The sequence below is a fragment of the Danio rerio genome, chromosome 1, assembly GCF_049306965.1.
Source record: "Danio rerio strain Tuebingen ecotype United States chromosome 1, GRCz12tu, whole genome shotgun sequence".
Classification (NCBI taxonomy): domain Eukaryota; kingdom Metazoa; phylum Chordata; class Actinopteri; order Cypriniformes; family Danionidae; genus Danio; species Danio rerio.
The window spans coordinates 44,691,097-44,716,635 of NC_133176.1; the positions used below are offsets into that span (position 1 = coordinate 44,691,097).

The following is a 25,539-nucleotide window of genomic DNA, read 5'->3' on the forward strand; positions in this document are numbered from 1 at the left end:
AGCAACTAACCCAGTTACTATGACTACAGTATCTGATAAAACAACCACAACAACCTCTCCAGCCACAACAGCTACTGAAGAAACGACAACGAAAATGTATGCTGCCACAACCAACTCAACAGTGTCTTCAGCTGTGGAAACAACACCAACAACAAATGTAGAAATACTGACTACATCACCTGAAACAACAAGAACAACTACAGCTGAAACCACAACAACTGGTGGGGCAACAACATCAACTTCTGATGTGACATCCACTATTTCACTGTCATCAACTGTCGAATCCTCATCAACAACTAATCCTGATACTATGACTACAGTAACTGATACAACAACCACAACAACCTCTCCAGCCACAACAACTACTGAAGAAACGACAACAAAACTGTATGCTGCCACAACCACCTCAACAGTGTCTTCAACTGTGGAAACAACACCAACAACAAATGTAGAAATACTGACTACATCACCTGAAACAACAAGAACAACTACAGCTGAAACCACAACAGCTGGTGGGGAAAAAACATCAACTTCTGATGTGACATCCACCATTTCACTATCCTCAACTGTCGAATCATCATCAACAACTAACCCAGGTACTATGACTACATCACCTGATACAACAACCACAACAACCTCTCCAGCCACAACAACTACTGAAGAAACAGCAACAAAAATGTATGCTGCCACAACCACCTCAACAGTGTCTTCAACTGTGGAAACAACACCAACAACAAATGTAGAAATACTGATTTCATCACCTGAAACAACAAGAACAACTACAGCTGAAACCACAACAACTGGTGGGGCAACAACATCAACTTCTGATGTGACATCCACTATTTCACTATCATCAACTGTCGAATCCTCATCAACAACTAATCCCGATACTATGACTACAGTAACTGATACAACAACCACAACAACCTCTCCAGCCACAACAACTACTCAGGAAACGACAACGAAAACGTATGCTGCCACATCCACCTCAACAGTGTCTTCAACTGTGGAAACAACACCAACAACAAATGTAGAAATACTGACTACATCACCTGAAACAACAAGAACAACTACAGCTGAAACCACAACAGCTGGTGGGGCAAAAACATCAACTTCTGATGTGACATCCACCATTTCACTATCATCAACTGTCAAATCCTCATCAACCACTAATCCCGATACTATGACTACAGTAACTGATACAACAACCACAACAACCTCTCCAGCCACAACAACTACTGAAGAAACGACAACAAAAATGTATGCTGCCACATCCACCTCAACAGTGTCTTCAACTGTGGAAACAACACCAACAACAAAAGTAGAAATACTGACTTCATCACCTGAAACAACAAGAACAACTACAGCTGAAACCACAACAGTTGGTGGGGCAACAACATTAACGTCTGATGTGACATCCACCATTTCACTGTCATCAACTGTCGAATCCTCATCAACAACTAATCCTGATACTATGACTACAGTAACTAATACAACAACCACAACAACCTCTCCAGCCACAACAACTACTGAAGAAACGACAACAAAAATGTATGCTGCCACAACCACCTCAACAGTGTCTTCAACTGTGGAAACAACACCAACAACAAATGTAGAAATACTGACTTCATCACCTGAAACAACAAGAACAACTACAGCTGAAACCACAACAGTTGGTGGGGCAACAACATCAACGTCTGATGTGACATCCACCATTTCACTATCCTCAACTGTTGAATCATCATCAACAACTAACCGAGGTACTATGACTACATCACCTGATACAACAACCACAACAACCTCTCCAAGCACAACAGCTACTGAGGAAACGACAACAAAAACGTATGCTGCCACAACCACCTCAACAGTGTCTTCAACTGTGGAATCAGCACCAAAATCAAATGTAGAAAACTTTACTACATCACCTGAAACAACAAGAACAACTACAGCTGAAACCACAACAGCTGGTGGGACAACAACATCAACTTCTGATGTGACATCCACCATTTCACTATCATCAACTGTCGAATCATCATCAACAACTAATCCCGATACTATGACTACAGTAACTGATGCAACAACCACAACAACCTCTCCAGCCACAACAACAACGGAAGAAACGACAACAAAAACGTATGCTGCCACAACCACCTCAACAGTGTCTTCAGCTGTGGAAACAACACCAACAACAAATGTAGAAATACTGACTACATCAACTGAAACAACAAGAACAACTACAGCTGAAATCACAACAGCTGGTGGGGCAACAGCATCAACTTCTGATGTGACATCCACCATTTCACTATCATCAACTGTCGAATCCTCATCAACAACTAATCCCGATACTATGACTACAGTAACTGATACAACAACCACAACAACCTCTCCAGCCACAACAACTACTCAGGAAACGACAACGAAAACGTATGCTGCCACATCCACCTCAACAGTGTCTTCAACTGTGGAAACAACACCAACAACAAATGTAGAAATACTGACTACATCACCTGAAACAACAAGAACAACTACAGCTGAAACCACAACAGCTGGTGGGGCAAAAACATCAACTTCTGATGTGACATCCACCATTTCACTATCATCAACTGTCAAATCCTCATCAACCACTAATCCCGATACTATGACTACAGTAACGGATACAACAACCACAACAACCTCTCCAGCCACAACAACTACTGAAGAAACGACAACAAAAATGTATGCTGCCACATCCACCTCAACAGTGTCTTCAACTGTGGAAACAACACCAACAACAAAAGTAGAAATACTGACTTCATCACCTGAAACAACAAGAACAACTACAGCTGAAACCACAACAGTTGGTGGGGCAACAACATTAACGTCTGATGTGACATCCACCATTTCACTGTCATCAACTGTCGAATCCTCATCAACAACTAATCCTGATACTATGACTACAGTAACTAATACAACAACCACAACAACCTCTCCAGCCACAACAACTACTGAAGAAACGACAACAAAAATGTATGCTGCCACAACCACCACAACAGTGTCTTCAACTGTGGAAACAACACCAACAACAAATGTAGAAATACTGACTTCATCACCTGAAACAACAAGAACAACTACAGCTGAAACCACAACAGTTGGTGGGGCAACAACATCAACGTCTGATGTGACATCCACCATTTCACTATCCTCAACTGTCGAATCATCATCAACAACTAACCGAGGTACTATGACTACATCACCTGATACAACAACCACAACAACCTCTCCAAGCACAACAGCTACTGAGGAAACGACAACAAAAACGTATGCTGCCACAACCACCTCAACAGTGTCTTCAACTGTGGAATCAGCACCAAAATCAAATGTAGAAAACTTTACTACATCACCTGAAACAACAAGAACAACTACAGCTGAAACCACAACAGCTGGTGGGACAACAACATCAACTTCTGATGTGACATCCACCATTTCACTATCATCAACTGTCGAATCCTCATCAATGACTAATCCCGATACTATGACTACAGTAACTGATGCAACAACCACAACAACCTCTCCAGCCACAACAACAACGGAAGAAACGACAACAAAAACGTATGCTGCCACAACCACCTCAACAGTGTCTTCAGCTGTGGAAACAACACCAACAACAAATGTAGAAATACTGACTACATCACCTGAAACAACAAGAACAACTACAGCTGAAATCACAACAGCTGGTGGGGCAACAGCATCAACTTCTGATGTGACATCCACCATTTCACTATCATCAACTGTCGAATCCTCATCAACAACTAACCCAGGTACTATGACTACATCACCTGATACAACAACCACAACAACCTCTCCAGCCTCAACAACTACTGAAGGAACGACAACAAAAACATATGCTGCCACAACCACCTCAACAGTGTCTTCAACTGTGGAAACAACACTAACAACAAATGTAGAAATACTGACTACATCACCTGAAACAACAAGAACAACTACAGCTGAAACCACAACAGTTGGTGGGGCAACAACATCAACGTCTGATGTGACATCCACCATTTCACTATCCTCAACTGTCGAATCATCATCAACAACTAACCCAGGTACTATGACTACATCACCTGATACAACAACCACAACAACCTCTCCAACCACAACAGCTACTCAGGAAACGACAACGAAAACGTATGCTGCCACAACCACCTCAACAGTGTCTTCAGCTGTGGAAACAACACCAACAACAAATGTAGAAATACTGACTAAATCACCTGAAACAACAAGAACAACTACAGCTGAAATCACAACAGCTGGTGGGGCAACAACATCAACTTCTGATGTGACATCCACCTTTTCACTATCCTTAACTGTCGAATCATCATCAACAACTAACCCAGGTACTATGACTACATCACCTGATACAACAACCACAACAACCTCTCCAGCCACAACAACTACTGAAGAAACAGCAACAAAAGTGGTCGCTGCCACAACCACCTCAACAGTGTCTTCAACTGTGGAAACAACACCAACAACAAATGTAGAAATACTGACTACATCACCTGAAACAACAAGAACAACTACAGCTGAAACCACAACAACTGGTGGGGCAACAACATCAACTTCTGATGTGACATCCACTATTTCACTATCATCAACTGTCGAATCCTCATCAACAACTAATCCCGATACTATGACTACAGTAACTGATACAACAACCACAACAACCTCTCCAGCCACAACAACTACTGAAGAAACGACAACAAAAATGTATGCTGCCACAACCTCCTCAACAGTGTCTTCAACTGTGGAAACAACACCAACAACAAATGTAGAAATACTGACTACAACACCTGAAACAACAAGAACAACTACAGCTGAAACCACAACAGTTGGTGGGGCAACAACATCAACGTCTGATGTGACATCCACCATTTCACTATCCTCAACTGTCGAATCATCATTAACAACTAACCCAGGTACTATGACTACATCACCTGATACAACAACCACAACAACCTCTCCAACCACAACAGCTACTGAGGAAACGACAACGAAAACGTATGCTGCCACAACCACCTCAACAGTGTCTTCAACTGTGGAATCAGCACCAAGATCAAATGTAGAAAACTTTACTACATCACCTGAAACAACAAGAACAACTACAGCTGAAACCACAACAGCTGGTGGGACAACAACATCAACTTCTGATGTGACAACCATCATTTCACTATCATCAACTGTCGAATCCTCATCAACGACTTATCCCGATACTATGACTACAGTAACTGATACAACAACCACAACATCCTCTCCAGCCACAACAACTACTGAAGAAACGACAACAAAAATGTATGCTGCCACATCCACCTCAACAGTGTCTTCAACTGTGGAAACAACACCAACAACAAATGTAGAAATACTGACTTCATCATCTGAAACAACAAGAACAACTACAGCTGAAACCACAACAGCTGGTGGGGCAACAACATCAACTTCTAATGTAACATCCACCATTTCACTATCCTCAACTGTCGAATCATCATCAGCAACTAACCCAGTTACTATGGCTACAGTATCTGATAAAACAACCACAACAACCTCTCCAACCACAACAGCTACTGAAGAAACGACAACAAAAATGTATGCTGCCACATCCACCTCAACAGTGTCTTCAACTGTGGAAACAACACCAACAACAATTGTAGAAATACTGACTTCATCACCTGAAACAACAAGAACAACTACAGCTGAAACCACAACAACTGGTGGGGCAACAACATCAACTTCTGATGTGACATCCACCATTTTACCATCCTCAACTGTCGAATCATCATCATCAACAACTAATCCAGACACTATGACTACAGCACCTGATAAAGCAAGAGAAACTACAGCTCAAAGCACAAAAGCGGCTGAGGAAACAACAAAAATGTCTGATAGCACATTTATTTTGCCAGATTCCTCAACTGTAGAGTCAAGCTCAACAAGTAATGCAGTCCCATTGGCTACATCAACTTATACTGCAACCACAACCACAAAAGCTGCTGGTGAAACAACAACAAACTATAGTAATGCCACATCCACATCAACAGTATCCTCAATTGTGGAATCAACGACTAATGCAGACACTATGACTATATCACCTAATACAACAACTACAACAACCTCTTCAGCTACAACAACTACTGAGGAAACGACAACAAAAATGTATGTTGCCACAACCACCTCAACAGTGTCTTCAACTGTGGAAACAACACCAACAACAAATGTAGAAATATTAACTACATTACCTGAAACACCAAGAACAACTACAGCTGAAACCACAACAGTTGGTGGGGCAACAACATCAACTTCTGATGTGACATCCACCATTTCACTATCATCAACTGTCGAATCCTCATCAACAACTAATCCCGATACTATGACTACATCACCTGATACAACAACCACAACAACCTCTCCAGCCACAACAACTACTGAGGAATCGATAACGAAAACGTATGCTGCCACAACCACCTCAACAGTGTCTTCAACTGTGGAAACAACACCAACAACAAATGTAGAAATACTGACTACATCACCTGAAACAACAAGAACAACTACAGCTGAAACCACAACAACTGGTGGGGCAACAACAAAAACTACAGATACCACATTTACTTTGCCAGATTCCACAACTGTAGAGTCAAGCTCAACAAGTAATGCAGTCCCATTGGCTACATCACCTGATACTGCAACCACAACAGCTGCTGGTGAAACAACAACAAACTATAATAATCCCACACTCACATCAACAGTATCCTCAATTCTTGAATTAACTTCAATGACTAATGCAGACCCTATGACTACATTACCTGATACAACAACAACAACAACCTCTCCAGCCACAACTACTGACAAAACGACAACAAAAACATATGCTGCCACAACCACCTCAACAGTAACCTCAACTGTGGAATCACGATCAACAACGTATATTGACACACAGACTACAGCAAATGACACAGTAATCACTACTTCAGCTCAAACCACAGCAGCTGCTGGACCAAAAATAACAACTTATGATGCCATATCCACCTCATTGGTATCCCATACTATGAACTCAAACTTAACAAGCAATGTTGAAACAAGTACTACATCACCTGTTACTGCAGCCAAAATTATGTTTGAAATCACAACTGCTGCTGTAGCAACAACACCAATGTATGATGACACATCTACCTCACCAGAATCCTTAACTGTGGAGTCAACATCAGTATTACCAACTATTAAATCAACCTTTGGAAATAATGCAGAAAGTGTGGCTCTGGCAACGACTGTAGCAACAACAACAGATTATGATGTCACATCCTCGTCACCGCTATCCTCAACTGTGCAATTAATGTCAACAACTAATGCAGACACAATGACAACAGCACCTGATGCTGAAACCACAACTACAGCTCAGTCAGTAACAGTTGCTGAAACAGGAACACTGACAACTTATGATGCCACATCCATATCAATAGTATCGTCAACTATGGTGTCAAAGTCACGTAATACAGAAACATCTATTACATCAGCTGATACAACAACCTCAACTACAGCTCAAACTATAACAGCTGCTGAGACATCACATACAAGTAATGAGGATGCAGTGACTTTAGAACCTGTTACATCAACCACAACTGCAGCTCAAACCACAACAGCAAAAACCTTTGATGGCACATCCACCTCATCAGTAACTTCAAATGTAGAATCAACCTCATCAACTAGGACAGACTCAAAAACTACGGCACCTGATATAGAAACATTTACAGATCAATCCACAATAACTGCTGGGGAAACAATTTTTTTTCCCACATCCATGTCATCTTCATCCTCAACTGTGGAGTCAATCTCAACAAGTAATACAGAAACAATGACTACAGCAATTGTTTTAGGAACAAGAACTATGCCTAAAACTATAACAGCTGCTGGGGAAAAGGCATCCTCTGATGCCACTTCTACTTTAACCATATCCTCAACTGTTGAGTCAACCCTTACAAGTAATGCAGAAACAATGACTTTGACACCTGATACAGCAACAACAACTACAACTCAAACCACAACAGTTGCTGGAGCATCAACAACAACTTTTGATGCCACATACAACTCATTCATAGCCTCAACTGCAGAGAAAACCTCAACAAGTAATGAAGAAACAATGACTACAGGACCTGATTGTGCAACCACAAATGCAGATCAAACCGCAACAGCAGTAGAGACAACAAGTTTTGATGCCACGTCCACCTCACCAGTATTCTCAACTGTTCAGTCAACCTCAACAAATAATGAAGAAACTGTTACTTTAGAGCCTGATACAGAAACCACAGCTGCAGCTCAAACTATAACAACTGTTGGAGCAACAGAAAATATCTATGATGGCGCATCCAGCTCATCTGTATCGTCAAATGTAGAATTGATCTCAACAACTGAGACAGACTCAGTCACTTCAGCACCTGATACAGAAACAACTACAGCTCAATCCACAACAACTTCTGGGGCAGCAACAATAAATTTTGACTTCACTTCCACCTCATCGGTATCATCAACTATGGAGTCAACCTCAACAAGTACAGCAGAAACAATGACTACAGCACTTGATTTAGTAACAGAGGATATGACTGAAACCATAACAGCTGCTGAGGCAACAATACCTTTTGATGCCACTTCCACCTCAACTATAATCTCAACTGCTGAGTCAACCCTCACAAGTAATGCAGAAACAATGACTTTGACACCTGATACAGCAATACCATCTTCAACTCAAACCACATCAGATGCTGGGGCAGTAACAGAAACAAATTTTGATGCCACATACACTTTATTGGCATCCTCAACAGTGGAGGCAACAGCAACAAGTTTTGCAGAAACAAAAACTACAGCGCCTAATGATGCAACCACAACTGCATCTGAAACCACACCAGCTGCTGAAGAACTAACCCCAACGTATGATGCTACATCTATTACACCAATATCCACAGCTGAAGAACTATCAACAACAACTACTACAGACACAATGGCTACAGAATCTGAAACAGAAACCACAACTACAGCTCAAACCATAACGACTGCTGGGGCAACAGCAAATATATATGATGGCACATCCAGCTCCTTTGTATCGTCAAATGTAGAATTGACCTCAACAACTGAGACAGACTCAGTAACTTCAGCACCTGATACAGATACAACTACAGTTCAATCCACAACAACTTCTGGGGCAGCAACAAAAAATTTTGACTTCACTTCCACCTCATCAGTATCATCAACTATGGAGTCAACCTCAACAAGTACAGCAGAAAAAATGACTACAGCACTTGATTTAGTAACAGGGGATATGCCTGAAACCAAAACCGCTGCCACTTCCACCTCAACCAAAATCTCAACTGTTGAGTCAACCCTTACAAGTAATGCAGAAACAATGACTTTGACACCTGATACAGCAATACCATCTTCAGCTCAATCCACAACAGATGCTTGGGCAGTGACAGAAACAAATTTTGATGGCACATACACTTCATTGGCATCCTCAACTGTGGAGACAATTTCAACAAGTTTTGCAGAAACAAAAACTATAGCACCTGATGACGCAACCCCAACTGCATCTGAAACTACACCAGCTGCTGAAGAACTAACCCCAACGTATGATGCTACATCCATTACAACAATATCCACAGCTGAAGAACTATCAACAACAACTATTACAGACACAATGGCTACAGAATCTGATACAGAAACCACAACTACAGCTCAATCCTCACCATTTGCAGGAACAGGAACAACAACAATGTTTGATGCCACATCAACAACAATCTTATCCTCTACTGTGATGTCAAATTCAAGAAGTAATACAGAAACATCTGATACATCAACCACAACTGCAGACCAAACCGCAACAGCTGTTGGGACAACAAGTTTTGATGCCACATCCACCTCACTAGTAATCTCAACTGTTGAGTCAACCTCTACAAATAATGAAGAAACAGTTACTTTAGCACCTGATACAGAAACCACAGCTGCAGCTCAAACCATAACGACTGCTGGGGCAACAGCAAATATATATGATGGCACATCCAGCTCAACTGTATCGTCAAATGTAGAATTGATCTCAACAACTGAGACAGACTCAGTAACTTCAGCTCCTGATACAGAAACAACTACATCTCAATCCAAAACAACTTCTGGGGCAGCAACAATAAATTTTGACTTCACTTCCACCTCATCGATATCATCAACTATGGAATCAACCTCTACAAGTACAGCAGAAACAATGACTACAGCACTTGATTTAGTAACAGGGGATATGACTGAAACCATAACAGCTGCTGAGGCAACAACACCTTCTGGTGCCACTTCCACCTCAACTATAATCTCAACTGCTGAGTCAACCCTCACAAGTAATGCAGAAACAATGACTTTGACACCTGATACAGCAATACCATCTTCAACTCAAACCACATCAGATGCTGGGGCAGTAACAGAAACAAATTTTGATGCCACATACACTTTATTGGCATCCTCAACAGTGGAGACAACTTCAACAAGTTTTGCAGAAACAAAAACTACAGCGCCTAATGATGCAACCACAACTGCATCTGAAACTACACCAGCTGCTGAAGAACTAACCCCAACGTATGATGCTACATCTATTACACCAATATCCACAGCTGAAGAACTATCAACAACAACTACTACAGACACAATGGCTACAGAATCTGAAACAGAAACCACATCTGCAGCTCAAACCATAACGACTGCTGGGGCAACAGCAAATATATATGATGGCACAACCAGCTCCTTTGTATCTTCTAATGTAGAATTGACCTCAACAACTGAGACAGACTCAGTAACTTCAGCACCTGATACAGAAACAACTACAGTTCAATCCACAACAACTTCTGGGGCAGCAACAATAAATTTTGACTTCACTTCCACCTCAGCGGTATCATCAACTATGGAGTCAACCTCAACAAGTACAGCAGAAACAATGACTACAGCACTTGATTTAGTGACAGGGGATATGCCTGAAACCATAACCGCTGCCACTTCCACCTCAACCAAAATCTCAACTGTTGAGTCAACCCTTAAAAGTAATGCAGAAACAATGACTTTGACACTTGATAGAGCAATACCATCTTCAGCTCAATCCACAACAGATGCTTGGGCAGTAACAGAAACAAATTTTGATGCCACATACACTTCATTGGCATCCTCAACTGTGGAGACAATTTCAACAAGTTTTGCAGAAACAAAAACTACAGCACCTGATGACGCAACCACAACTGCATCTGAAACTACACCAGCTGCTGAAGAAATAACCCCAACGTATGATGCTACATCCATTACAGCAATATCCACAGCTGAAGAACTATCAACAAAAACTATTACAGACACAATGGCTACAGAATCTGATACAGAAACCACAACTACAGCTCAATCCTCACCATTTGCAGGAACAGGAACAACAACGTTTGATGCCACATCAACAACAATCTTATCCTCTACTGTGATGTCAAATTCAAGAAGTAGTATAGAAACATCTGATACATCAACCACAACTGCAGACCAAACCGCAACAGCTGTTGGGACAACAAGTTTTGATGCCACATCCACCTCACTAGTAATCTCAACTGTTGAGTCAACCTCTACAAATAATGAAGAAACAGGTACTTTAGCACCTGATACAGAAACCACAGCTGCAGCTCAAACCATAACGACTGCTGGGGCAACAGCAAATATATATGATGGCACATCCAGCTCAACTGTATCGTCAAATGTAGAATTGATCTCAACAACTGAGACAGACTCAGTAACTTCAGCACCTAATACAGAAACAACTACAGCTCAATCCACAACAACTTCTGGGGCAGCAACAATAAATTTTGACTTCACTTCCACCTCATCGGTATCATCAACTATGGAGTCAACCTCAACAAGTACAGCAGAAACAATGACTACAGCACTTGATTTAGTAACAGGGGATATGACTGAAACCATAACAGCTGCTGAGGCAACAATACCTTCTGATGCCACTTCCACCTCAACTATAATCTCAACTGCTGAGTCAACCCTCACAAGTAATGCAGAAACAATGACTTTGACACCTGATACAGCAATACCATCTTCAACTCAAACCACATCAGATGCTGGGGCAGTAACAGAAACAAATTTTGATGCCACATACACTTTATTGGCATCCTCAACAGTGGAGGCAACTGCAACAAGTTTTGCAGAAACAAAAACTACAGCGCCTAATGATGCAACCACAACTGCATCTGAAACCACACCAGCTGCTGAAGAACTAACCCCAACGTATGATGCTACATCTATTACACCAATTTCCACAGCTGAAGAACTATCAACAACAACTACTACAGACACAATGGCTACAGAATCTGATACAGAAACCACATCTGCAGCTCAAACCATAACGACTGCTGGGGCAACAGCAAATATATATGATGGCACATCCAGCTCCTTTGTATCGTCAAATGTAGAATTGACCTCAACAACTGAGACAGACTCAGTAACTTCAGCACCTGATACAGATACAACTACAGTTCAATCCACAACAACTTCTGGGGCAGCAACAAAAAATTTTGACTTCACTTCCACCTCATCAGTATCATCAACTATGGAGTCAACCTCAACAAGTACAGCAGAAAAAATGACTACAGCACTTGATTTAGTAACAGGGGATATGCCTGAAACCAAAACCGCTGCCACTTCCACCTCAACCAAAATCTCAACTGTTGAGTCAACCCTTACAAGTAATGCAGAAACAATGACTTTGACACCTGATACAGCAATACCATCTTCAGCTCAATCCACAACAGATGCTTGGGCAGTGACAGAAACAAATTTTGATGGCACATACACTTCATTGGCATCCTCAACTGTGGAGACAATTTCAACAAGTTTTGCAGAAACAAAAACTATAGCACCTGATGACGCAACCCCAACTGCATCTGAAACTACACCAGCTGCTGAAGAACTAACCCCAACGTATGATGCTACATCCATTACAACAATATCCACAGCTGAAGAACTATCAACAACAACTATTACAGACACAATGGCTACAGAATCTGATACAGAAACCACAACTACAGCTCAATCCTCACCATTTGCAGGAACAGGAACAACAACAATGTTTGATGCCACATCAACAACAATTTTATCCTCTACTGTGATGTCAAATTCAAGAAGTAATACAGAAACATCTGATACATCAACCACAACTGCAGACCAAACCGCAACAGCTGTTTGGACAACAAGTTTTGATGCCACATCCACCTCACTAGTAATCTCAACTGTTGAGTCAACCTCTACAAATAATGAAGAAACAGTTACTTTAGCACCTGATACAGAAACCACAGCTGCAGCTCAAACCATAACGACTGCTGGGGCAACAGCAAATATATATGATGGCACATCCAGCTCAACTGTATCGTCAAATGTAGAATTGATCTCAACAACTGAGACAGACTCAGTAACTTCAGCTCCTGATACAGAAACAACTACATCTCAATCCAAAACAACTTCTGGGGCAGCAACAATAAATTTTGACTTCACTTCCACCTCATCGATATCATCAACTATGGAATCAACCTCTACAAGTACAGCAGAAACAATGACTACAGCACTTGATTTAGTAACAGGGGATATGACTGAAACCATAACAGCTGCTGAGGCAACAACACCTTCTGGTGCCACTTCCACCTCAACTATAATCTCAACTGCTGAGTCAACCCTCACAAGTAATGCAGAAACAATGACTTTGACACCTGATACAGCAATACCATCTTCAACTCAAACCACATCAGATGCTGGGGCAGTAACAGAAACAAATTTTGATGCCACATACACTTTATTGGCATCCTCAACAGTGGAGACAACTTCAACAAGTTTTGCAGAAACAAAAACTACAGCGCCTAATGATGCAACCACAACTGCATCTGAAACCACACCAGCTGCTGAAGAACTAACCCCAACGTATGATGCTACATCTATTACACCAATATCCACAGCTGAAGAACTATCAACAACAACTACTACAGACACAATGGCTACAGAATCTGAAACAGAAACCACATCTGCAGCTCAAACCATAACGACTGCTGGGGCAACAGCAAATATATATGATGGCACAACCAGCTCCTTTGTATCTTCTAATGTAGAATTGACCTCAACAACTGAGACAGACTCAGTAACTTCAGCACCTGATACAGATACAACTACAGTTCAATCCACAACAACTTCTGGGGCAGCAACAATAAATTTTGACTTCACTTCCACCTCAGCGGTATCATCAACTATGGAGTCAACCTCAACAAGTACAGCAGAAACAATGACTACAGCACTTGATTTAGTGACAGGGGATATGTCTGAAACCATAACGGCTGCCACTTCCACCTCAACCAAAATCTCAACTGTTGAGTCAACCCTTACAAGTAATGCAGAAACAATGACTTTGACACCTGATAGAGCAATACCATCTTCAGCTCAATCCACAACAGATGCTTGGGCAGTAACAGAAACAAATTTTGATGCCACATACACTTCATTGGCATCCTCAACTGTGGAGACAATTTCAACAAGTTTTGCAGAAACAAAAACTACAGCACCTGATGACGCAACCACAACTGCATCTGAAACTACACCAGCTGCTGAAGAAATAACCCCAACGTATGATGCTACATCCATTACAGCAATATCCACAGCTGAAGAACTATCAACAACAACTATTACAGACACAATGGCTACAGAATCTGATACAGAAACCACAACTACAGCTCAATCCTCACCATTTGCAGGAACAGGAACAACAACGTTTGATGCCACATCAACAACAATCTTATCCTCTACTGTGATGTCAAATTCAAGAAGTAGTATAGAAACATCTGATACATCAACCACAACTGCAGACCAAACCGCAACAGCTGTTGGGACAACAAGTTTTGATGCCACATCCACCTCACTAGTAATCTCAACTGTTGAGTCAACCTCTACAAATAATGAAGAAACAGTTACTTTAGCACCTGATACAGAAACCACAGCTGCAGCTCAAACCATAACAACTGCTGGGGCAACAGCAAATATATATGATGGCACATCCAGCTCAACTGTATCGTCAAATGTAGAATTGATCTCAACAACTGAGACAGACTCAGTAACTTCAGCACCTGATACAGAAACAACTACATCTCAATCCAAAACAACTTCTGGGGCAGCAACAATAAATTTTGACTTCACTTCCACCTCATCGGTATCATCAACTATGGAGTCAACCTCAACAAGTACAGCAGAAACAATGACTACAGCACTTGATTTGGTAACAGGGGATATGACTGAAACCATAACAGCTGCTGAGGCAACAATACCTTCTGATGCCACTTCCACCTCAACTATAATCTCAACTGCTGAGTCAACCCTCACAAGTAATGCAGAAACAATGACTTTAACACCTGATACAGCAATACCATCTTCAACTCAAACCACATCAGATGCTGGGGCAGTAACAGAAACAAATTTTGATGCCACATACACTTTATTGGCATCCTCAACAGTGGAGACAACTTCAACAAGTTTTGCAGAAACAAAAACTGCAGCGCCTAATGATGCAACCACAACTGCATCTGAAACCACACCAGCTGCTGAAGAACTAACCCCAACGTATGATGCTACATCTATTACACCAATATCCACAGCTGAAGAACTATCAACAACAACTATTACAGACACAATGGCTACAGAATCTGATACAGAAACCACAACTACAGCTCAATCCTCACCATTTGCAGGAACAGGAACAACAACGTTTGATGCCACATCAACAACAATCTTATCCTCTACTGTGATGTCAAATTCAAGGAGTAGTATAGAAACATCTGATACATCAACCACAACTGCAGACCAAACCGCAACAGCTGTTGGGACAACAAGTTTTGATGCCACATCCACCTCACTAGTAATCTCAACTGTTGAGTCAACCTCTACAAATAATGAAGAAACAGTTACTTTAGCACCTGATACAGAAACCACAGCTGCAGCTCAAACCATAACAACGGCTGGGGCAACAGCAAATATATATGATGGCACATCCAGCTCAACTGTATCGTCAAATGTAGAATTGATCTCAACAACTGAGACAGACTCAGTAACTTCAGCACCTGATACAGAAACAACTACATCTCAATCCAAAACAACTTCTGGGGCAGCAACAATAAATTTCGACTTCACTTCCACCTCATCAGTATCATCAACTATGGAGTCAACCTCAACAAGTACAGCAGAAAAAATGACTACAGCACTTGATTTAGTAACAGGGGATATGCCTGAAACCAAAACCGCTGCCACTTCCACCTCAACCAAAATCTCAACTGTTGAGTCAACCCTTACAAGTAATGCAGAAACAATGACTTTGACTCCTGATAGAGCAATACCATCTTCAGCTCAATCCACAACAGATGCTTGGGCAATGACAGAAACAAATTTTGATGGCACATACACTTCATTGGCATCCTCAACTGTGGAGACAATTTCAACAAGTTTTGCAGAAACAAAAACTATAGCACTTGATGACGCAACCCCAACTGCATCTGAAACTACACCAGCTGCTGAAGAACTAACCCCAACGTATGATGCTACATCCATTACAACAATATCCACAGCTGAAGAACTATCAACAACAACTATTACAGACACAATGGCTACAGAATCTGATACAGAAACCACAACTACAGCTCAATCCTCACCATTTGCAGGAACAGGAACAACAACAATGTTTGATGCCACATCAACAACAATCTTATCCTCTACTGTGATGTCAAATTCAAGAAGTAATATAGAAACATCTGATACATCAACCACAACTGCAGACCAAACCGCAACAGCTGTTGGGACAACAAGTTTTGATGCCACATCCACCTCACTAGTAATCTCAACTGTTGAGTCAACCTCTACAAATAATGAAGAAAAAGGTACTTTAGCACCTGATACAGAAACCACAGCTGCAGCTCAAACCATAACGACTGCTGGGGCAACACCAAATATATATGATGGCACATCCAGCTCAACTGTATCGTCAAATGTAGAATTGATCTCAACAACTAAGACAGACTCAGTAACTTCAGCACCTGATACAGAAACAACTACATCTCAATCCAAAACAACTTCTGGGGCAGCAACAATACATTTTGACTTCACTTCCACCTCATCGGTATCATCAACTATGGAGTCAACCTCAACAAGTACAGCAGAAACAATGACTACAGCACTTGATTTAGTAACAGGGGATATGACTGAAACCATAACAGCTGCTGAGGCAACAATACCTTCTGATGCCACTTCCACCTCAACTATAATCTCAACTGCTGAGTCAACCCTCACAAGTAATACAGAAACAATGACTTTGACACCTGATACAGCAATACCATCTTCAACTCAAACCACATCAGATGCTGGGGCAGTAACAGAAACAAATTTTGATGCCACATACACTTTATTGGCATCCTCAACAGTGGAGGCAACTGCAACAAGTTTTGCAGAAACAAAAACTACAGCGCCTAATGATGCAACCACAACTGCATCTGAAACCACACCAGCTGCTAAAGAACTAACCCCAACGTATGATGCTACATCTATTACACCAATATCCACAGCTGAAGAACTATCAACAACAACTACTACAGACACAATGGCTACAGAATCTGATACAGAAACCACATCTGCAGCTCAAACCATAACGACTGCTGGGGCAACAGCAAATATATATGATGGCACATCCAGCTCCTTTGTATCGTCAAATGTAGAATTGACCTCAACAACTGAGACAGACTCAGTAACTTCAGCACCTGATACAGAAACAACTACAGTTCAATCCACAACAACTTCTGGGGCAGCAACAAAAAATTTTGACTTCACTTCCACCTCATCAGTATCATCAACTATGGAGTCAACCTCAACAAGTACAGCAGAAAAAATGACTACAGCACTTGATTTAGTAACAGGGGATATGCCTGAAACCAAAACCGCTGCCACTTCCACCTCAACCAAAATCTCAACTGTTGAGTCAACCCTTACAAGTAATGCAGAAACAATGACTTTGACACCTGATACAGCAATACCATCTTCAGCTCAATCCACAACAGATGCTTGGGCAGTGACAGAAACAAATTTTGATGGCACATACACTTCATTGGCATCCTCAACAGTGGAGACAACTTCAACAAGTTTTGCAGAAACAAAAACTATAGCACCTGATGACGCAACCCAAACTGCATCTGAAACTACACCAGCTGCTGAAGAACTAACTCCAACGTATGATGCTACATCCATTACAACAATATCCACAGCTGAAGAACTATCAACAACAACTATTACAGACACAATGGCTACAGAATCTGATACAGAAACCACAACTACAGCTCAATCCTCACCATTTGCAGGAACAGGAACAACAACAATGTTTGATGCCACATCAACAACAATCTTATCCTCTACTGTGATGTCAAATTCAAGAAGTAATATAGAAACATCTGATAAATCAACCACAACTGCAGACCAAACCGCAACAGCTGTTGGGACAACAAGTTTTGATGCCACATCCACCTCACTAGTAATCTCAACTGTTGAGTCAACCTCTAAAAATAATGAAGAAACAGTTACTTTAGCACCTGATATAGAAACCACAGCTGCAGCTCAAACCATAACGACTGCTGGGGCAACAGCAAATATATATGATGGCACATCCAGCTCAACTGTATCGTCAAATGTAGAATTGATCTCAACAACTGAGACTGACTCCGTAACTTCAGCACCTGATACAGAAACAACTACAGCTCAATCCACAACAACTTCTGGGGCAGCAACAATAAATTTTGACTTCACTTCCACCTCAGCGGTATCATCAACTATGGAGTCAACCTCAACAAGTACAGCAGAAACAATGACTACAGCACTTGATTTAGTAACAGGGGATATGACTGAAACCATAACAGCTGCTGAGGCAACAATACCTTCTGATGCCACTTCCACCTCAACTATAATCTCAACTGCTGAGTCAACCCTCACAAGTAATGCAGAAACAATGACTTTGACACCTGATACAGCAATACCATCTTCAACTCAAACCACATCAGATGCTGGGGCAGTAACAGAAACAAATTTTGATGCCACATACACTTTATTGGCATCCTCAACAGTGGAGGCAACTGCAACAAGTTTTGCAGAAACAAAAACTACAGCGCCTAATGATGCAACCACAACTGCATCTGAAACCACACCAGCTGCTGAAGAACTAACCCCAACGTATGATGCTACATCTATTACACCAATTTCCACAGCTGAAGAACTATCAACAACAACTACTACAGACACAATGGCTACAGAATCTGATACAGAAACCACATCTGCAGCTCAAACCATAACGACTGCTGGGGCAACAGCAAATATATATGATGGCACATCCAGCTCCTTTGTATCGTCAAATGTAGAATTGACCTCAACAACTGAGACAGACTCAGTAACTTCAGCACCTGATACAGATACAACTACAGTTCAATCCACAACAACTTCTGGGGCAGCAACAAAAAATTTTGACTTCACTTCCACCTCATCAGTATCATCAACTATGGAGTCAACCTCAACAAGTACAGCAGAAAAAATGACTACAGCACTTGATTTAGTAACAGGGGATATGCCTGAAACCAAAACCGCTGCCACTTCCACCTCAACCAAAATCTCAACTGTTGAGTCAACCCTTACAAGTAATGCAGAAACAATGACTTTGACACCTGATACAGCAATACCATCTTCAGCTCAATCCACAACAGATGCTTGGGCAGTGACAGAAACAAATTTTGATGGCACATACACTTCATTGGCATCCTCAACTGTGGAGACAATTTCAACAAGTTTTGCAGAAACAAAAACTATAGCACCTGATGACGCAACCCCAACTGCATCTGAAACTACACCAGCTGCTGAAGAACTAACCCCAACGTATGATGCTACATCCATTACAACAATATCCACAGCTGAAGAACTATCAACAACAACTATTACAGACACAATGGCTACAGAATCTGATACAGAAACCACAACTACAGCTCAATCCTCACCATTTGCAGGAACAGGAACAACAACAATGTTTGATGCCACATCAACAACAATCTTATCCTCTACTGTGATGTCAAATTCAAGAAGTAATACAGAAACATCTGATACATCAACCACAACTGCAGACCAAACCGCAACAGCTGTTTGGACAACAAGTTTTGATGCCACATCCACCTCACTAGTAATCTCAACTGTTGAGTCAACCTCTACAAATAATGAAGAAACAGTTACTTTAGCACCTGATACAGAAACCACAGCTGCAGCTCAAACCATAACGACTGCTGGGGCAACAGCAAATATATATGATGGCACATCCAGCTCAACTGTATCGTCAAATGTAGAATTGATCTCAACAACTGAGACAGACTCAGTAACTTCAGCTCCTGATACAGAAACAACTACATCTCAATCCAAAACAACTTCTGGGGCAGCAACAATAAATTTTGACTTCACTTCCACCTCATCGATATCATCAACTATGGAATCAACCTCTACAAGTACAGCAGAAACAATGACTACAGCACTTGATTTAGTAACAGGGGATATGACTGAAACCATAACAGCTGCTGAGGCAACAACACCTTCTGGTGCCACTTCCACCTCAACTATAATCTCAACTGCTGAGTCAACCCTCACAAGTAATGCAGAAACAATGACTTTGACACCTGATACAGCAATACCATCTTCAACTCAAACCACATCAGATGCTGGGGCAGTAACAGAAACAAATTTTGATGCCACATACACTTTATTGGCATCCTCAACAGTGGAGACAACTTCAACAAGTTTTGCAGAAACAAAAACTACAGCGCCTAATGATGCAACCACAACTGCATCTGAAACCACACCAGCTGCTGAAGAACTAACCCCAACGTATGATGCTACATCTATTACACCAATATCCACAGCTGAAGAACTATCAACAACAACTACTACAGACACAATGGCTACAGAATCTGAAACAGAAACCACATCTGCAGCTCAAACCATAACGACTGCTGGGGCAACAGCAAATATATATGATGGCACAACCAGCTCCTTTGTATCTTCTAATGTAGAATTGACCTCAACAACTGAGACAGACTCAGTAACTTCAGCACCTGATACAGATACAACTACAGTTCAATCCACAACAACTTCTGGGGCAGCAACAATAAATTTTGACTTCACTTCCACCTCAGCGGTATCATCAACTATGGAGTCAACCTCAACAAGTACAGCAGAAACAATGACTACAGCACTTGATTTAGTGACAGGGGATATGTCTGAAACCATAACGGCTGCCACTTCCACCTCAACCAAAATCTCAACTGTTGAGTCAACCCTTACAAGTAATGCAGAAACAATGACTTTGACACCTGATAGAGCAATACCATCTTCAGCTCAATCCACAACAGATGCTTGGGCAGTAACAGAAACAAATTTTGATGCCACATACACTTCATTGGCATCCTCAACTGTGGAGACAATTTCAACAAGTTTTGCAGAAACAAAAACTACAGCACCTGATGACGCAACCACAACTGCATCTGAAACTACACCAGCTGCTGAAGAAATAACCCCAACGTATGATGCTACATCCATTACAGCAATATCCACAGCTGAAGAACTATCAACAACAACTATTACAGACACAATGGCTACAGAATCTGATACAGAAACCACAACTACAGCTCAATCCTCACCATTTGCAGGAACAGGAACAACAACGTTTGATGCCACATCAACAACAATCTTATCCTCTACTGTGATGTCAAATTCAAGAAGTAGTATAGAAACATCTGATACATCAACCACAACTGCAGACCAAACCGCAACAGCTGTTGGGACAACAAGTTTTGATGCCACATCCACCTCACTAGTAATCTCAACTGTTGAGTCAACCTCTACAAATAATGAAGAAACAGTTACTTTAGCACCTGATACAGAAACCACAGCTGCAGCTCAAACCATAACAACTGCTGGGGCAACAGCAAATATATATGATGGCACATCCAGCTCAACTGTATCGTCAAATGTAGAATTGATCTCAACAACTGAGACAGACTCAGTAACTTCAGCACCTGATACAGAAACAACTACATCTCAATCCAAAACAACTTCTGGGGCAGCAACAATAAATTTTGACTTCACTTCCACCTCATCGGTATCATCAACTATGGAGTCAACCTCAACAAGTACAGCAGAAACAATGACTACAGCACTTGATTTAGTAACAGGGGATATGACTGAAACCATAACAGCTGCTGAGGCAACAATACCTTCTGATGCCACTTCCACCTCAACTATAATCTCAACTGCTGAGTCAACCCTCACAAGTAATGCAGAAACAATGACTTTAACACCTGATACAGCAATACCATCTTCAACTCAAACCACATCAGATGCTGGGGCAGTAACAGAAACAAATTTTGATGCCACATACACTTTATTGGCATCCTCAACAGTGGAGACAACTTCAACAAGTTTTGCAGAAACAAAAACTGCAGCGCCTAATGATGCAACCACAACTGCATCTGAAACCACACCAGCTGCTGAAGAACTAACCCCAACGTATGATGCTACATCTATTACACCAATATCCACAGCTGAAGAACTATCAACAACAACTATTACAGACACAATGGCTACAGAATCTGATACAGAAACCACAACTACAGCTCAATCCTCACCATTTGCAGGAACAGGAACAACAACATTTGATGCCACATCAACAACAATCTTATCCTCTACTGTGATGTCAAATTCAAGAAGTAGTATAGAAACATCTGATACATCAACCACAACTGCAGACCAAACCGCAACAGCTGTTGGGACAACAAGTTTTGATGCCACATCCACCTCACTAGTAATCTCAACTGTTGAGTCAACCTCTACAAATAATGAAGAAACAGTTACTTTAGCACCTGATACAGAAACCACAGCTGCAGCTCAAACCATAACAACGGCTGGGGCAACAGCAAATATATATGATGGCACATCCAGCTCAACTGTATCGTCAAATGTAGAATTGATCTCAACAACTGAGACAGACTCAGTAACTTCAGCACCTGATACAGAAACAACTACATCTCAATCCAAAACAACTTCTGGGGCAGCAACAATAAATTTCGACTTCACTTCCACCTCATCAGTATCATCAACTATGGAGTCAACCTCAACAAGTACACCAGAAACAATGACTACAGCACTTGATTTAGTAACAGGAGATATGCCTGAAACCATAACCGCTGCCACTTCCACCTCAACCAAAATCTCAACTGTTGAGTCAACCCTTACAAGTAATGCAGAAACAATGACTTTGACTCCTGATAGAGCAATACCATCTTCAGCTCAATCCACAACAGATGCTTGGGCAGTAACAGAAACAAATTTTGATGCCACATACACTTCATTGGCATCCTCAACTGTGGAGACAATTTCAACAAGTTTTGCAGAAACAAAAACTACAGCACCTGATGACGCAACCACAACTGCATCTGAAACTACACCAGCTGCTGAAGAACTAACCCCAACGTATGATGCTACATCCATTACAGCAATATCCACAGCTGAAGAACTATCAACAACAACTATTACAGACACAAAGGCTACAGAATCTGATACAGAAACCACAACTACAGCTCAATCCTCACCATTTGCAGGAACAGGAACAACAACAAAGTTTGATGCCACATCAACAACAATCTTATCCTCTACTGTGATGTCAAATTCAAGAAGTAGTATAGAAACATCTGATACATCAACCACAACTGCAGACCAAACCGCAACAGCTGTTGGGACAACAAGTTTTGATGCCACATCCACCTCACTAGTAATCTCAACTGTTGAGTCAACCTCTACAAATAATGAAGAAACAGGTACTTTAGCACCTGATACAGAAACCACAGCTGCAGCTCAAACCATAACGACTGCTGGGGCAACAGCAAATATATATGATGGCACATCCAGCTCAACTGTATCGTCAAATGTAGAATTGATCTCAACAACTGAGACAGACTCAGTAACTTCAGCACCTGATACAGAAACAACTACAGCTCAATCCACAACAACTTCTGGGGCAGCAACAATAAATTTTGACTTCACTTCCACCTCATCGGTATCATCAACTATGGAGTCAACCTCAACAAGTACAGCAGAAACAATGACTACAGCACTTGATTTAGTAACAGGGGATATGACTGAAACCATAACAGCTGCTGAGGCAACAATACCTTCTGATGCCACTTCCACCTCAACTATAATCTCAACTGCTGAGTCAACCCTCACAAGTAATGCAGAAACAATGACTTTGACACCTGATACAGCAATACCATCTTCAACTCAAACCACATCAGATGCTGGGGCAGTAACAGAAACAAATTTTGATGCCACATACACTTTATTGGCATCCTCAACAGTGGAGGCAACTGCAACAAGTTTTGCAGAAACAAAAACTACAGCGCCTAATGATGCAACCACAACTGCATCTGAAACCACACCAGCTGCTGAAGAACTAACCCCAACATATGATGCTACATCTATTACACCAATATCCACAGCTGAAGAACTATCAACAACAACTACTACAGACACAATGGCTACAGAATCTGATACAGAAACCACATCTGCAGCTCAAACCATAACGACTGCTGGGGCAACAGCAAATATATATGATGGCACATCCAGCTCCTTTGTATCGTCAAATGTAGAATTGACCTCAACAACTGAGACAGACTCAGTAACTTCAGCACCTGATACAGAAACAACTACAGTTCAATCCACAACAACTTCTGGGGCAGCAACAAAAAAATTTGACTTCACTTCCACCTCATCAGTATCATCAACTATGGAGTCAACCTCAACAAGTACAGCAGAAAAAATGACTACAGCACTTGATTTAGTAACAGGGGATATGCCTGAAACCAAAACCGCTGCCACTTCCACCTCAACCAAAATCTCAACTGTTGAGTCAACCCTTACAAGTAATGCAGAAACAATGACTTTGACTCCTGATAGAGCAATACCATCTTCAGCTCAATCCACAACAGATGCTTGGGCAATGACAGAAACAAATTTTGATGGCACATACACTTCATTGGCATCCTCAACTGTGGAGACAATTTCAACAAGTTTTGCAGAAACAAAAACTATAGCACTTGATGACGCAACCCCAACTGCATCTGAAACTACACCAGCTGCTGAAGAACTAACCCCAACGTATGATGCTACATCCATTACAACAATATCCACAGCTGAAGAACTATCAACAACAACTATTACAGACACAATGGCTACAGAATCTGATACAGAAACCACAACTACAGCTCAATCCTCACCATTTGCAGGAACAGGAACAACAACAATGTTTGATGCCACATCAACAACAATCTTATCCTCTACTGTGATGTCAAATTCAAGAAGTAATATAGA

General features: G+C 41.3%; 1 protein-coding gene across 1 annotated transcript in view; it reads left to right on the top strand.

Moving 5' to 3' along the window:
* Window positions 1-25,539, top strand: part of LOC141386138 (uncharacterized) — a 41,143-nt gene continuing 15,604 nt past the window's right edge. The window contains exon 1 of the mRNA XM_073953132.1: window positions 1-25,539. This exon is cut by the window's right edge and continues 12,044 nt beyond it. Within this exon, the coding sequence (XP_073809233.1) occupies window positions 20-25,539 (25,520 nt within the window). The 5' untranslated portion in view covers window positions 1-19.